The 16,558-nt window shown below is 41.8% G+C and overlaps 2 protein-coding genes across 2 annotated transcripts; one reads left to right on the top strand and one right to left on the bottom strand.

Moving 5' to 3' along the window:
• Positions 1-6,197: 6,197 nt before the first annotated feature.
• On the top strand, positions 6,198-7,367 carry LOC147847769 (uncharacterized). The gene has a single exon (XM_087338845.1). It carries the CDS (start codon positions 6,215-6,217, stop codon positions 6,881-6,883), a length of 669 nt encoding a protein of 222 aa, XP_087194971.1. The 5' UTR covers positions 6,198-6,214; the 3' UTR covers positions 6,884-7,367.
• Positions 7,368-9,139: 1,772 nt separating this feature from the next.
• LOC147847768 (uncharacterized) lies at positions 9,140-11,881 on the bottom strand. The gene is made up of 4 exons (XM_087338846.1): positions 11,658-11,881; positions 10,021-10,289; positions 9,858-9,922; positions 9,140-9,547 (listed from the first exon to the last, which is right to left on the bottom strand). The coding sequence occupies exons 1-4, from the start codon at positions 11,852-11,854 to the stop codon at positions 9,365-9,367; spliced, it is 714 nt and encodes a 237-aa protein (XP_087194972.1). The 5' UTR covers positions 11,855-11,881; the 3' UTR covers positions 9,140-9,364.
• Between the last annotated feature and the right edge of the window lie 4,677 nt (positions 11,882-16,558).

The raw sequence follows: 16,558 nt of genomic DNA, 5'->3' as shown, positions 1-16,558 counted from the left end.
AGCTCCGGAATCTAAAAGTGCTAGGATGGGTACTGGGGGAGTACTTTTAGTACTAACAATGACTTGGGCTAGGAACACATTGCTAACTTGCTTGGAAGGAATGGAACCACTAATGGGCTGTACAGATCTAGGGCTGCTGTCCAACCAAATGGCTCCTATTTTGGCTGGACTCAATCGTTTAACTCTTCATCTAATTGACTAAGGATTTCAAATTTATTTGAGATACTTGGGCTATTAGTACTATGAATACTATCTGACACTCTATTAGTACTATTACTACTATCAGACACTCCGAAGGGAAGAATTGACTCAGGTTTAGTACAGGCGACAATTTGATTTACCTGTCTTCTTGGCCTATGGGGACAATTGATGGCGATATGTCCTGGTCCACCGCAATAAAGGCATAATCGATTGGCACGTCGTCGTTGCTTTTCTTCTTCCGATAACGGGCCGCGTCGACGCATGGTATCGATCTCCATCGGTGTCGAAGTATTTGCTTGAGGTATGTCTCGTGCAAACGGTTTAGCCGCGACTGCGGCGTAAGTGGGCTCTGGCCTAGAGCGTGGTATCTGTAATTGACGTTCTGAACGCCGTTCAAAAAGGCGGTTGTCACATCGAACTGCTCGACTGATTGCCTCCGTAAGAGACTTTGGTTCTTCGGGGAAAGTTAGAAGTAGATCTTTGACATCGTTTCGCAAGCCATAGCGAAACTGCTCCATTAGTGCTTGATCATCCCAGGGTATATCTGAAGCAAGTAGGCGGAAATCCGCTGCGTAGGCAGAGGCTGGACGATCGCCTTGACGCAATCGCCGGATCTTGTTGATCGCCGTCCTGATGCTGTCGGTGTCTCCAAAGCAGGCTTTAAACTCACCAATAAAATCTTCAAAGTTATTAAGCAAGGGCGATTGTTTTTCTAGAAGCGGAGCGAACCATGCCAAGGCTGAGCCGCTAAGTAGCGTGCCTATTAGGCCGACTCGAGATGCATCAGTGGGATATCGGGAAGGATGCATCTGGATGACTAAGCGTACCTGATTAAGGAATCCCCGAAATTGCGAACGCGTTCCATCAAATTTCACAGGAAGTCCAATCTTGGGCTCTTTATGAAATCCTTGGGGACTGGATCCTTGTTGTTGCAACGCTGCTTCGAGTTGTTGTACCCGTAACGCTAACTCCCCATGTTGTTGTTGCGTTTGTTGTTTTTCTAGAGCGATTTGTTGCAGATCCCCTATCAGCCGTTGGTTTTCTTGTTCCAAGGCAACAAACTTTTCTTTTAGGCACTGTAGCTCGGAGAAAACGGATTGGTATTCTTGGGCGCTAACAGTAGCCATAGTATAGGGGAAAGGGTAGGAAGATGAGGGAGAGTGACAAGTAGGCTAGAGGAAAATTGGTTCAAACTGTCAGGAATAGTACTAAAACAGAGATGGAATTAGTACTAAGAAGAGTAGTACTATTAGTACTATTAGTACTAAGAGGACGGGACTGCGTAAGATTCCCGAGAGAGAGGAAGTGAGAAGAGGAGAGAGAGAGAGAAATAGGATGATGACAGCAGCTCTTATATTATATGAAAGATAAGTACAAATCGACTAAGAGGCTTAAGACTGGTGTTGAACCAATTTGGTTCAACATAATGCTTAGTGCCTTCTTTTATAGTGTTCTCAGGAATAATCCTGAAGCTTCTAGAATGTTCCAGAGAAATCTGGAATATACATTACTTTCTTATAATAAAACATAAATGAAAATAATATTCTATGAATTACAATAGATGGTGAGATGGTTAAGAGCTCGACCCATATACCATAAGGTCATGGGTTCGAGTCTTGCCATCTCATGACAGTACATAATCGTTATCCCTTGCCTTTAATTCCAACACTCTTTGACCGACTTCGAACCCGGCGTATCTTCTCCAAAATCGACATACGGGGAGGGGAGCCTACAATCTGGTGCGTATCAAGCCAGGAGACGAGTGGAAAACTATCTTTCGAACACGCTATGGACATTTGGAGTACAAGGTGATGCCTTTTGGTCTCACTAACGCCCCGACGGTCTTTCAGCACATGATGAACAATATATTTCGGGAGTATCTCGATCACTTCCTGGTGATTTACCTTGACAACATTTTAGTATTTTCTTCCAACATAGAGGAGCACACCCGACACGTTCGACTAGTTCTATCCAAACTTCAGGAACATGGACTTTATGCCAAAAGTGAGAAATGTGAATTCGATCGGACCACTAGCGAATTCCTAGGCTACGTGATTTCACCCATCAGGATCATAATGGATGCATGCAAGGTAGCGGCAATAACCGATTGCCCTATCCCTACTCAGTTGAAAGAGGTACAATCATTTCTCGATTTTGCAAATTTCTATCAACGATTTACCAATGGTTTTTCCTCTTTAGTGCAACCTCTAATCATCCTTACTAGAAAAGATACTCCATTTCTTTGGAGCTCTGCGGCGCAAAGTGCTTTTGATGCCCTCAAGGCAGCTTTTCTCATAGCCCTAGTGTTGGTCCACCCCGACCCCACAAGGCCCTTCCAAGTTGAAATCGATGCCTCCAACTTTGCCATTGGAGTTGTCTTGTCCCAACCAGACGACGAGGGCACACTACATTCTATTACCTTCTATTCTTGGAAGTTTACCGCCTCGGAAATCAATTATCCGGTCTACGACAAGGAGCTTGCAACAATCATATCTGCCTTCACTGAGTGGTGACCCTATTTGGCGGGGGCCCAACATCGCATCCAGGTGTTGACCGACCACAAAAATCTAATTTACTTCACCACCAGTCGTACATTGAATCGGAGGCAAGCCCGATGGTCATCTTTTCTCATCGACTACGACTTTGAAATCTTGTTTTGACCTGGAGTTCAACATGGGAAAGTTGATACCCTCTCTCGGTGTCCTGATTTTGCATTGCGCCCAGGAGATGACGCATATTCACAACAATCCCATTGTTTGTTGCGGCCTGATCAACTTCAGATGTTCGCCACCTGCATGTTGCATGATGATTCTTTGCTCAACGAGATTTCCACTACAACCACGTCAGACCCATTCGCCAAAGAAATCATGGCCCGCATCAATGACCCATCTTTGGGCATGAAAAGCTCATATCTCAACCAATTTACAACCCGGGATGGGTTGCTATATCGTAATCATCTCTTGTACGTTCCCAAAGGATCATGTCGGACACAAGTACTACAAAACTGTCATGATGATCCTCTTGCCAGCCACTTTGGGGTCACGAAAACCCTAGAATTGCTATCTTGAGTGTTTTGGTGGCCCCAACCTTGGAAATTTGTCAAGGAATTTATCAAGAAATGTGATGTATGTGCTCGGTCCAAAATGTCTCACCATCAGCCATATGGTCTTTTCCACCCTCTCCCCATTCCAAGTCAACCATGGGTCTCTCTATCCATGGACTTTATCACTAACCTCCCTCTGGTTGGTGGCCATGACACGGTGCTAGTCATTGTCGATCGGTTTTCGAAGATGGCTCACTTTGTCCCATGTTCCAAAACCATTTTCGGGGAAGAGACATCTGACCTTTTTCTTAAAAATGTTGTTCGATTACATGGCTTACCCGAGGATATCACCTCTGATCGAGATTCTGAGTTCATTTCCCACTTTTGGCGACGACTTCTACAAACATTCGGGACTTTTGTAAACTTGTCCTCAACATATCATCCTCAAACTGATGGACAAATGGAACGAGTCAACCAAATGCTCGACCAATACCTTCGGTGTAGCATGAGCTAACAACAAGAGGATTGGGTGGGCTTCCTTGCAATGGCGGAATTTGCCTACAATAATAGTATCCATGCTTTGACTAAGATTTCCCCCTTCTTTGCAAACTATGGATTTCACCCTCGTTTCAGCATTTCCATACTTGCAACTTCGGTCAATCCATCGGCAGAGACGCGTGCCCGCGCTTTACACGATGTCCATCGTGATCTCTCCTTGGAGCTCTGTGTCGCTATCGACCAATATAAAGATCAAGCGGACCAACATCGCTTGGCTGCATCGACGTTTGTAGTTGGGGACATGGTTTGGTTGTTACGTCGCCACATTGCCACCACACGTCCTTGTGCAAAATAGGACTACAAAAGACTAGGCCCTTTTCATATCACCGAGTGGATCAACCCAAGCGCCTTCTGGTTTGCACTTCCTCCAACATTCAGGATTCACAATGTTTTTCACGTTTCTCTCATCGAACTCTACCATCCTTCTCGAATTCCGAGACGACAACCTCCTCCACCGCCACCTATGGAATTGTCGACGGGCGAAGAATATGAGGTTGACAAAAATCCTCGACCCTCGATATCGTCGTCGACAACTCCAATATTTGGTCTTATGGAAAGGTTACCCCATTTCGGACGCCACATGGGAACCAATTACACATTTACAAAATGCTCCGGAGGCCATTCGCTATTTTCATTAATGATACCCACATAAGCCAGCAACGAGTTCTGGGAGGCGGCCTTAGAGGGAGGATAATGTCATCGACACGATGGAATGTAGGAGGTTGAACCCATGACATCTTGGTCTTATTGGGCAACCTTAACAATTGAGCTACATCCATCTATGCATTATTGTATTGTATAAGTTTCAACTTATTACATTTTATGTTGATCACTAGAACTTTCAAGAAACTTCTAGAGAATGCATCTTCATGCACTCTCTAGAAGTTTCCATGCACTCTCTAGATGTTTCCTAACTTGCATGCATACCACCACATTCTTGTATAAATACTTTGGTGCACCTTGATTACAATAAAGGTGAACAACACTAGTTATAGAAGCATAATTTAGTTCTTGCTCTTTTGTCTACCTTCTCTCTCTCTTGTTCTCTTGTCTATGCTCTCTCTCTCTCTATATATATCTATCTTTCGCTCTCTATTAATATTTAGCTCGCCTACTTATCCCTGTCCTGGTCTACCCGTTCGTGACATCTGAAGAGGAAAACCAAACACAAGTGGATACCAAGCCATAAAGCTACTCGTTGTACAAAAGCAATTAAGAAGATAAGGGAATGTGAGTTATGCTGCCTAGAAGCTATGGGCGGGATACCTTTTACATCTGGACCATGGGCCACACCCACATCAAAACACTTTGACCTCTTGCTCCTTTGCAAGAAACTTGGATAGAAATGAAACTAGTCCTAACACATAGTCATTTCCTTTATAGAATATGTTACACCATAACATCTTTTTGTACCACATTAAAATTCTTTTATCTATGTTTTTTTTTCCGATGATTGGGCACACATCTCATTATTGTAACCAATTATCTCATGGGCATATTTGGTCTTAGAAGACTCTCTCTCACTCTAGTATTAGTTTACCCTAGTGGTAAATCGTTACACTACAAGCACTACATCTTGGGTTCGAAACTTAGTTGGGCTCTCTCTCTCTCTCTCTCTCCCTTGTAAATAATGGCTTTCATTACGAAAGAAAAAACACCACCATGAATAACTTACTACAAAGTATAGAACCCTTCTATCTAGGGCTCTAAAGACTACTACGACTCCAAACTCAATGCCACCCTACACACCAATTCAAATGGCGAATATGATGATATGTGACCTCGCTATGTTCTCCATGATGATGGTACTTATTTTGTTCAAGTAGGAATCGACAATGGCTCGGCTCAAGCCTAAACTGAACCGTTAACTATTTCTAAACGGTTGGGCAACTTGGTTCGGTTCTGAACTTCCTAACCGGTTTGAGCTCGGTTTGGGATGGCTCAAGCTGAACAGAATTGATTAGGGCCAAACCAGTTAGCCTAATCCGGTTTAGGAACTGGTTTGGAAACTCCCAACTTGTTTAGGCTTAACCGGTTTGGTTTGGACAAGGACAAACCGGATAAGCCGAAACGGAATCGATTGCCGACTCTTAGCTTGGAAACCTAGTTTGGGCCAAATCAATTTCCAAGCCGATTAAGCCTTAATCAGCTTGGCTTAATCTGTTCCTAAACCAGTTTAGGCTTAACGAGTCTGACCAAACTGGTTATCCTAATCTGGTTTAGGCTTAACCGGTTTGGTGTGGACAAGGCCAAACCAGATAAGCCGAAACCGAACCATTACCGACTCCTAGAACTTTGTTGTAAATAGAGAGAGAAGAGGCTATATTTGTAATATTGGAAAACCAGAAACCTCCCCTGCTTCCCCTGCTTCTGTCTGTCTGTAGCAGAAAAGAAGAAGAAGAAGAAGAGGATATGGTGGATCTCGCTCTCCATGGCCACATCTTTCGTCTCTCCCTTCCTCTGCCCCTCTGTCAAGCAGGTAAGCATCAAACCCTATTCCCTTCCTCCCTTCCCTCTCGCTCTCTTTCCTTAACACGGCGAGCCCCCTCCCCTCTCATCCCCCCAACGTTCGCCAATCGAAGCCCCGATCTCGACAGCGATTCTTCCGGTGCTGCTCAGGAATCCTCGGACGAGATTCCCTCACCAAAGACTCCCGATGAAGAAGAAGAAGAAGTAGTAGTAGAAGCAGGAGCATCTAGACAGGAATATTCGGCTGAGGCAAGAGGGGAATCTTCTCCTAGGAAAAGATTCCAGTTTTTTAGGCTTCCCCGGGGATGGTTTGGGCGCAGCGGGAGAGAAGAAGAGGAAGAAACGACGTCTAAGAAGAAAGGGCAGGGAAATGAAGAAGATTTTGAAGGGCTTCTTGCATTCAACGATGGATATTTCCAGATCGAGTGGCGGGAGATTGTGGATCCGACACCTGAGAACGTTTTAGCTCTTCTGCTCACTGGTTTGTTAGGTTTAGCTATTTTACAAATATTCTGGCAGCTCTTTTTAGTTGCCATAACCATAACCTTAGCAGGTCTGAAATATTCAGTCATTGCTGTGATTCTTCTTGCTCTCTTGATCGTTTTCTTGTGACCATTTTCTCAAGAATCTTTCATGATGTATATAAACATTTTTGCGTTGGAGATATTGAGAATTCTGATCTGCTATCCGTGATGTATATACAATTTTTCTGGGAAATGCAAATATTGAGCATTTCGAGAGAAGCATTCATGATGTGCATACAATTTGGCTTTCGGAAATGTCAAGTATTTGGAGAAGTTTTCGGGGTGAACATAACATTTTCTTTTCGGAACATTTTGATTTGTTAAGACCCTTTTGACAGTAGCTTTCATGGTGTATATGATGTTTTGAGACCATTTCTCAAGTAGCTATCTGGATGTAGTGGCCATTTCAAGTAGATTTCATGATGTATATAGCATTACCCTTTGGAATGTTGATACATTGATGCCCATTTCTTAAGTAGCTTTCATGATACAGTGGCCGATTTGAGCAGATGTCATTAATGTATGTACCATTTACATTTGGAATATTTTAATCATCTGAGACACGTTCTCTAGTAGCTCTCTTTGCTTTTGGAGTATTGATTTGTTGAGACCAATTTTCAAGCTGCTATCATGATGCAATAGAATTAGGGCTTGAAATCTTTGATGTTTTGAGACTGTTTCTCAAGTAGCTTGCGTGAAGTTTTTGGAAGAAATTCTTATCTTTTCATGCGAGAGACTAAGAAGAATGGTGAGAAAAGTATGGATTTTGGAAGAGAATTGATTTATTTCTATCTGGAATTTTACCCCTTCATAAATATGTTTCAACTGGAAAATTTTCAAAAGACAAAATTTAAACCAGAAAGTATTGTTTTTAGTGAATGAGTGATCTTCTCTTTTCTAGTCAAAATTTAAACCAGTGGATGTCACATATATCTTTTCTTCAGTCAGCAGCAAAGCTATCAAATCAGTAGTGGATAGCAAACATATATTTTCTTCAGTAACCAACAAGCCATCAAATTAAGTAGATTGTATACGATCTTATTCTCTATATCGTCTTGTCTTGGGATCAACTGTACTGTACAACTTCATATAAGTAAATATCATACAATAATCCTCCCTGAATGACAAAAGAATTTGATAATATCCAACGATTATATGGTCCCTGTGCAGAAAAATTAAAATTTCATTACAGATTCTTTTTTGACCATACCATTTCTGGCCTTCGCTGTCACATTTCATCATTTAGAGCAACCATCAATTCAATATTGTAATGCATACATATACCCTGCAATCGCTGTGATGGGGATTGTTTTGGATTCTCAATTTTGTTGTCTCATGATCCATTGTAGAGCTTCCAGGAAGACAGTAAATGTTGGCAATCATTAAAAGGCATCATATCTTTAATCATTTGGTGTTGATGGATGAAAAACATGTGTTCCTTTCGCCATATGAGGGCTGTGATGGGGATGGCTTCAGCCACTGATGCCTCATCTCAGCTTCAACTCACATACTAACTGAGGTTAGTTGGTTCTTCAGCATATAGCAACCATCAATCGGTGTGAGCATTATATAAACTTTCATTCATTATACAGTGGTCATTAATGGATGGTTTGACCAGTAAGCATGGTAATGTGGGTCTCAGCATATGTTTCCATTTATAAACCATGTGTATTATCTTAATTTGAGGAGTTGGACAGTGATGATTTTTAAATAATTTTTCTAATGGCTAGAGTATATGCATTTCTTGGCCCACATTTCAGACTATGATGGAGTTAAACTACCATTTATCTTTTCTTCCTATTCCATTCTTGCTACCTATCACTACTCACATCCATGATTTTGCTATGATAACTATTTTTAAACAGCACTTCCAATATGCATCCAATCTTTAGTTCTATTATTTGATGCAGCTAAGTAATTTTCGCCAGCTGCATAAGCCATATTAATCAACGTTATTTAAGTCTTGCCAATCTCAATGCATTACCTTTTGAGCATTCATGACAAATAATAATACATATACAAATTTTTAGGATGTTAGAGAATAGTATGATTATGTTTAAACTTTTTTGAAGCATCCCTGTCTTAAGACAGGCATACTCAGATGTACATTACAGAGCTGAGGGATATATCACAAAGCATATGTGCATATGAAGGGTTTGTTCTGTTCAACAGTTGGCTGTGCAATCAACCATAAAGTTATACCATTCAACCCATGTTCTTTCGCCAGTCTAAATAGTTCATCATCTGCATTCTGTCTTAAGCAAACACTACCTTTTTCTACTGTAGAACCATAAAAAACATATCTAACATTGATTTGCTGCTCAAATTTGGTATAATGACTCTCTTAGGAATTAAATGAATATTGAAAATTTGTGGGTCTGCATAAAGATGAGAAACCTTCTTCAATCCTTTGCAAGTAAAGTAAACATTCACGACAAATCTAGGCTAAGTCAAAGACGGTCTCGTACATTCCCTTTTCTACATCTTTTACTGGCAATGATTGGACTCCGGTGCTTAGTGATTCATAATGTGCCTCATTAGATCACACAGATTAATAATTAAGGATGCTTCAAACTATTTGTGCCTTTGTCAAAGGGCCATGCGCTAATGCCTCTTCATCTTCCTCAAACCCTTGCATTTGCACTTGTTGAAGTTTGTAAAACTTTGTCGCTGCCGCCCGCTTTCTCATCGACTTTACACCAATAAGAATGCCGATCGCCACCACCACCACTATGGCAACTGGAAGATACCACTGTAATGTAAAGAAAACAAGAGATTTGCTTTAATGCCAGTGAAGTAACTCTCAAGTGCTAATGTACTCACCCATTTGAAAAGATCTTGGGTGTATCAGCATAGCAGATTGAATAGGGAGAGCACCACTTATATACAGCTTGGATGGGTACCACCACTTAAGGTGAGGTGTTCAATGATAGAATTTAGAACAGGAAAGGGGTGAATTTTATTTGTGTGTTTCTTTAGGAGACCTTGAATGCATGAGATATAGAGAGTTAACATCAAGCAAAGGTAACCAAAGCGTATAACGGAAATTAAGTTGCAATCACCTCATCATGATCCTTGTGCTTATTAGTATTGAAGGATCCTGTCGGCTGCTTACCGCTGACAGAATCTGGATTAACACAAAAAAAAAGTGTCATATAATGGAACTAGAGACTAGATGATATTACTAAACAAGAGGGAATAAATCCACAAGCAAATCTTACTTACTCTTTACTGTTGGCATTGAACAATCTTGGCTACCCTTCCAATCAGCTGGACAATCACATGGGTCCTCAGCTTGTATGCATTCAGCATTGTGGAAGCAGTACGAATCGCCGCATGGTATTCCCTCTAATTCACAATTTTCCCCCGCATACCCTTCTTCGCACAAACAAGTGTAAGTTTCCCCTTGGACAATCTCATTGCAAGTCCCATTTTGGCACCAGAAGCTGTTAGTACCATCGCACATGGTCCGAGGTATGTCGCAAAATTTACCCCTGAAATAAGGTAATCAAGGGATCTCTCTCTCTCTCTCTCTCACTCTCTCCTGTCTCTCTCTCTCTCTCTCTCTCTCTCTTCTTTCTCCGTTGGCTTGGATGCTGATACCATGCCATCAAAGTCATAAAATTGACAGAATCCAAGTTCAATCTCTGGCTATGGGCTTGGCCCAGTCCCCCCAATTGATCATCATGGAAGATCCAAACAGTGAAATTCGGAAAGAAGGTTTGTTTTTTTTCATTTCAGCTTTTACTTTTATATTTTGTTCTTCCATTTTAAAATCCCCCATGTACACAGTTGCCCCATTGCAGACATTTATATAACACCATCATTATCCTTCAAAGATTTACCCCACTGGAAAACCATATTTCTATTAACCGATAGACCTAGGTTGAAAATCATGCCAATTTACTCAATGGCTGTGAAGTGTAGGAGTTGAATTGCATGAAATTATCGTCTTTGTCGAACAACCTCAGCAAAGTGAGTTATATCTGTTGGTTTGTCTCTGCCTCTGCCTCAGATAACCTCTGAGAACGAGAACGAATTCTATCTATCTCTCTTCCTTTCTTCACACTCATGCACATCCAGTAGCATTGTTCAGCATTAGGATCCGCATATCCAACCAGCAGTGTTGCTAGAAATCAGGATCCATATCTATTACAAAATTACTCATTCAACCTATTAAACATGATCAATTAATCAGAACATGTGGATTTATTCTCCATCCAAATCATATAGCTTCAGATCATGGATGCATCATATGATACATCCATATAATATGTAAATTGAAATAATGGAGTAGACATGCATAGATCGTGTGCACAAAAAAGATCTTAAGACATTAGAGCACATACATAATGTGTTATATGTATGTACAGTGATGTAAAAGTATCTATGATGCAAGTATTGAAAAGTCTCTCTGTGTGTGTAAAGGTACTATCACGATTCAGATCATATCTGATCTGGAATACCCATATAGTCGTGATGGGCATTTTCTGTGGGGTGAGTCGTATAATCTTCTGCTGTAAAGGTTCAAGGCAGTGAGGATAAATGTGTTCATATTATTCATAATATACTATCTTGAACACATATAAGAACATACTGAATACACACATATTCAACAGAGTATATGCACATTGCACATAATATGCATGCATGCATGCATTACTGCACATATATAATACATAATGCACATTTACACACAATTTACAGCAGAAGGGAAACCCTGCCATTTCAGATCCAATGCAGTAAATTCAGGAAGTAAAACAGAAGAAGGAGAACAGAGAGAATGGAGATTTATAGCAGAATACAGGTTTAAAGTGTGACTGTGAGTATGTGTGTGTGTGTGTGTGTGTGTGTGGAATTACCCCAAAAATGATCGATCCCCAAGAAGCATTGTAGAATTGCTAGGAAGGTCACATATGCAGACACCATCGCTGCCGCAATTCTCTGTCCTGCATCTTGAATCGCAGTGCTGGGAAGCAAGGGAGGGAGGGGACATGGAGACAAGAAGGAGAAGAAGAGGGATGGTGATGAGAGAGGAGGAGGAAGAAGAAGAAGCCATAGCTGAATGTGAGAGAGAGGTCGGATGAAGCACTGTAGAGACGTGGGATATGGATGGATATCATCACACGGGGAACTTGCAGCTTCTTCTGCATCATCATCATCATCTTCATCATCTGTGGCTCGATTGAATTGAATCGAGATTCGAACCCACGACCTCCTCTTCCCAAAAAGCCCACAAAGAAAAAGAATAACAAATTGATCTCACACTATTTCCTATATATATATATATAGATATACCATAGAGCTAGCTTTGTTTCACTTATCTTTTCTTTCCTACTTTTCGTCATGGAACCTCTCGAGAGAAGCCCAAGTGAAGGCCCCGATGATCCCTCCATCTGGGTCCTCGGAAAACCCGACCGTGACCGCTAGGCCCGAGCCCACAGACCCAATCTTCTAGGCACCAATGCCCTGGCTACGGGTGGGTCGGGTCGGGTCGGGTCGGATCAATCACACCCATCCCCATGTAACAATGAAAAGATGGATCGAGATAAGGGTCCTAGTACTATGTCTTTGGTATTTTTGCCCTTATCTCTGCGTAAGTTGGACACTTGCATGTAAAGTGATACTCATCCTCTACCTCTATGTGACATAATCTATCTATCCTTTCCTCTCTAAGGACTCCATTAGTACGACCATTTCTCGATCTCATGTTCGTGAGATTATATTCTAAGTTGTCTAGTGGCAACCCTTAGTGCATTTGGTAAGACTGTATCTAGATATTTTGGTCATGTAATAAAATCTAACTTAGAGAAATGCGTGAGGTGTTTAAGTCGAGAGCTGGATCGGCTGAGGAAGCCAAGAGCTGGATCAGATGGAGACCGATCGACTACGATCGGATTGGTTGAAGAAACCGAGAGCGGGATCGGATGAAGATCAATCGGCTAGGCCGAGTCAGATGGAATCCAACAAGCCGTTAGGGACCTATATTCCTATTTTAGTACATAAGACTATTATAGGTTATTAGTGTCAAGCTTAGTTAATGAGCATTCAAGTACTTGTCAATACTTTTGTTTTATATAAACAGTTATGTTTGGTTTCAAGGCAAAGAAACCGAACCGTTTATATAAAACAAAAACCAAACCAAACCGTTTAGGAAAAGTTGACACCAAACTGAACCATTAAATAAAAAATTTAAACCTAACCATTTATGTCAAACTAATTAAACATCTAAATAAACAAAAATACATTAAATTAAATAAGCATTTAAGTTAAATTTATTAAATCAATAAAATAATTTAATTGAACCATTCAATTAAATAAACATTTATAAATTAATTAAATCAATAAAAAATCATTAATTAAACTATTAAGGTAAAAAAAAAAGTTTGCCAAAAACCTATAAACCCGAGGTTTAGAACCGAAACCGAACTTATTATCAAAAATCCAAACCATTAATTTTTTTTGGAATGGTCAATAAACCATTAAACAATAGCTTAATAGTTTGGTTCGGTTTGAGTTGAAACCGTGCCCATTGCTACTTCTGTCAGTCCTAGGGCTTGTATAAAAGTGCTCATTGAGCACGTCATATGTACAGAGTGTTGATTATTTTGAATTAAGTATTGTTGTCTGCTCTCTTTGTCTCTCTCTCATATTGTGTATCTACATTCTCTGTGTTTACCTAACTGTTATACTTTCGGATAACCGACTATGTACTTTGTGTCTTCCGCATACACTTCTGCGCATATTCTTTTACATGGTATTAGAGCACAAGAGTTGAGAATCCTCTACATCTAACCGAAAAGCAAAGACTACACAAAGACATTCCTTCTTCTGGAACAACAAGAACATGGACATCTCACTTCCGACAAAGAAGCTCACCAGAAGTGTAAAGAAAGGAGAGTGATTGTATGCAGCGGTAGGACTATGTGTGTGTGTATGAGCACTTATGAGAAACAGAGAGAGAGAGAGAGAGAGAGTCTTAAGATGAGAAAACTATGTATTACTTCCAACAGTAACAAAGTTACAATAGGTTGGTTTAAATACCAACTAAACTAGGGCAAGGGCCCTTTCTACTATTTACAAAACTAGCCTGGTATGTCCATGAGCTAGTGTGAAACCTATTTCTATGGGAAGTTGAGTTTGATTCTCAAGACGCCCCTTCGAACACAACTTCCGGATATCGAAAAATTGTTTCGGATCGGTCTTCAGAACGCTTCAAACTTCGATTGTTCGGCTTTTCGGTTGCGTACTCCTTGTTCGGCTTCAATCAATCAATCGGTTCATTGTTCTGTACTCCCCCTCAAGCTCGGCTGGTCGAGAATAGATAGGCCAAGGTTCGACGCGAACTCCCGCAGCTTGTTGATACCCAGGGCTTTCATGAAAATGTCAACTACCTATAGATTCGTGTTGATGTGGTGTAAGTCTATATCTCCGGCTTGCATGCATTCGTAGATGAAGCGGTAGTGCACTTTGACATGCTTAGTTTGTGCGTGGAATACGGGGTTCCGCGCCAGATAGATACTGCTCATGTTGTCGTAGTATAGACGAATCAAATCATTGATGGGTATGCCCAGATCCTTCAGTATACGCTTGAGCCATACGGCTTCGCACGCGGCGACCACCGTGCCCCTGTATTCGGCCTTCGTGCTCAACAGTGCGACTGTCGGTTGCTTGTTGCTACTCCATGAGATTGCTTTGCTACCGAGGGAGAAGACGAATCATGATGTTGACCGTCTATCCGCTTTATAACCTATCCAGTCCGCGTCTGTGTACCCTTCGAGTCAAATTATCGTATTTGACATGTATTTGATGTCGTAATCCATCGTACCACTGGCATACCGAAGTACCCTCTTTACGCAATCAAGATGAAGGTTTCGCGGATTCTGCATGAATTGGCTAAGTAGGCCAACCGAATAGCTTAGGTCGGGTCGCGTAATGGTTAGGTAGATGAGGTTGCCGATCAATTGGCGATACTGAGTTGGCTCGCACTCGGCTGTTCCAGAATCGATATCAAGCTTGAGATTACGGTCAAGCGGGGTGGACACAGGTTTGCACTCCATCATGCCAAACTTGTAGAGTAAGTTGAGGACGCAGTGTGGTTGTGAGATCATTATCCCGACTGGTGTCCAAATTACTTCGATGCCTAAGAAGTTATGGAGCTCGTGAAGGTCTTTCATTTCGAATCTACCGGAGAGAAGTGATTTGACCTTGTTAATCTCGGCAAGCTCCTTTCCTCTGCTGACCAAATCATCCACGTATAGGACGATGAAGGTTAGGCTATCTTACTCGTTTTGGATGTATAGAGAATTATCAGATTTTGACATTCAAAATCTGATTTGATGAAGATATTGCGTGATCTTCGAATGCCACACACGCGATGCTTGTTTGAGGTCATAGAGTGGCTTCTTGAGTCGGCACACGACATTAGGATGATGGCACGATTCAAAGTCGGGTGGTTGGATCATGTACACTTCCTCCTCTAGTTCCCATTGGAGGAAGGCGTTCTTCACGTCCATCTGATGGAGGTGCCACCCTATTGTTGCTCCAATTGCAAGCACGGTTCGCACAATGGGGCACAGTTGTCATCTTTGCCGGCGGGTCAAAGGTCTCTTCGTAGTCAACTCCGTGCATTTGTGTGTATCCTTTTGCAACAAGCCATGCTTTGAAGTGATTTATGGAGCCGTTGGCATTGTGTTTCACTTTGTAAATCCATCGGCAGCCAATCGCTTTCTTGTGCGAAATGTGAGGAATAAGATCCCATGTCTCGTTTTTGCATAGGGCTTGCATTTCTTCATTCATCGCGTCGACCCATCGCAAATCCTTTACGACTTCGAAAAAGGTTTCCGGCTCCCGTATTGATGTTACCTTCATCATAAAGGCGTAATGATACGCCATGTAATTGTTGTAGCCGAATCAGCTTACGGGGTTCTTTTCACGAGTGGATCAGCGGAGCTTCTCGTTTGTGGATACTAAGGCTTTCATCGCTCCATTTGTCCAGATGTCAAGGGCTTCGAACTCACTATCGAGGGAGTGAGTCGATTCGTTGCCGTTGAAGTGATCGTCTTCATACTCTGGCATTTTCGCCTTCCCTTTCTCTAGCTTCGGACTCGGTCGAGATGTGCTTTGATCACTCGGAGGTTCTTGTGGCCCACTTATTTGGGTCGTGATTGGACTTTCGTCGACCCTAAACCCTAAACCCTTGCCTCTATTTCAATGTATTTCGGGTCGAGTGGAGTCGGAGTCGAGGTTGTCTCTGGTGCGTACCAGGATGCGAACTCGTCGAAAACGACATCTCGACTTGTTTGAACTTTTCGGGTAGATGGATTGTAGCATTTGCACCCCTTCTGTTTGAGCGAGTACCCCACGAGGATACATTTCTCTGACTTCAGGTCGAGCTTTTGTTGCGTATCATCAAGAATATGCACATAAGTGATTGAGCCGAAAATACGAACATGTGATAAGTCCGACTTCTTACCAAGAAACTTCTCGTGGGGGCTTGCATCGTGTACTCCCGAGGTTGTGCACCTTTTCATGAGGTATACGGTCGTGTTCATCGCGTCTGCCCAGTATTATTTCGGCAAGTTCTTCTTGTTCATCATTGCTGGTGCAACCTCTACTATGTGCTAGTTCTTCCGCATGGCTACGCCATTTTGCTGAGGTGTGTGATGACATGAAAATTCTCATCGAATTCCTTCATTTCGGAGATACGTCATAAACTCATCCGAGAAATATTCTTTGCCTCCATCTGATCGAAGGCAGAGTA

Source organism: Azolla caroliniana, unplaced genomic scaffold (genome assembly GCF_043228905.1).
Source record: "Azolla caroliniana isolate FFs.n. ecotype wild unplaced genomic scaffold, voAzoCaro1.0.p SCAF_689, whole genome shotgun sequence".
Classification (NCBI taxonomy): Eukaryota; Viridiplantae; Streptophyta; class Polypodiopsida; order Salviniales; family Salviniaceae; genus Azolla; species Azolla caroliniana.
This window is presented reverse-complemented; position numbering and strand designations above follow the sequence as displayed.

Coding starts and splice junctions, on each gene's coding strand:
- LOC147847769 (XM_087338845.1), top strand. CDS start 6,215: ATGGTGGATCTCGCTCTCCATGGCCACATCTTTCGTCTCTCCCTTCCT.
- LOC147847768 (XM_087338846.1), bottom strand. CDS start 11,854: ATGGCTTCTTCTTCTTCCTCCTCCTCTCTCATCACCATCCCTCTTCTT. Junction 9,923..10,020: donor TTCAATGCCAACAGTAAAGA/GTAAGTAAGATT, acceptor GTGTTAATCCAG/ATTCTGTCAGCGGTAAGCAG. Junction 9,548..9,857: donor AGCACAAGGATCATGATGAG/GTGATTGCAACT, acceptor TTTACATTACAG/TGGTATCTTCCAGTTGCCAT.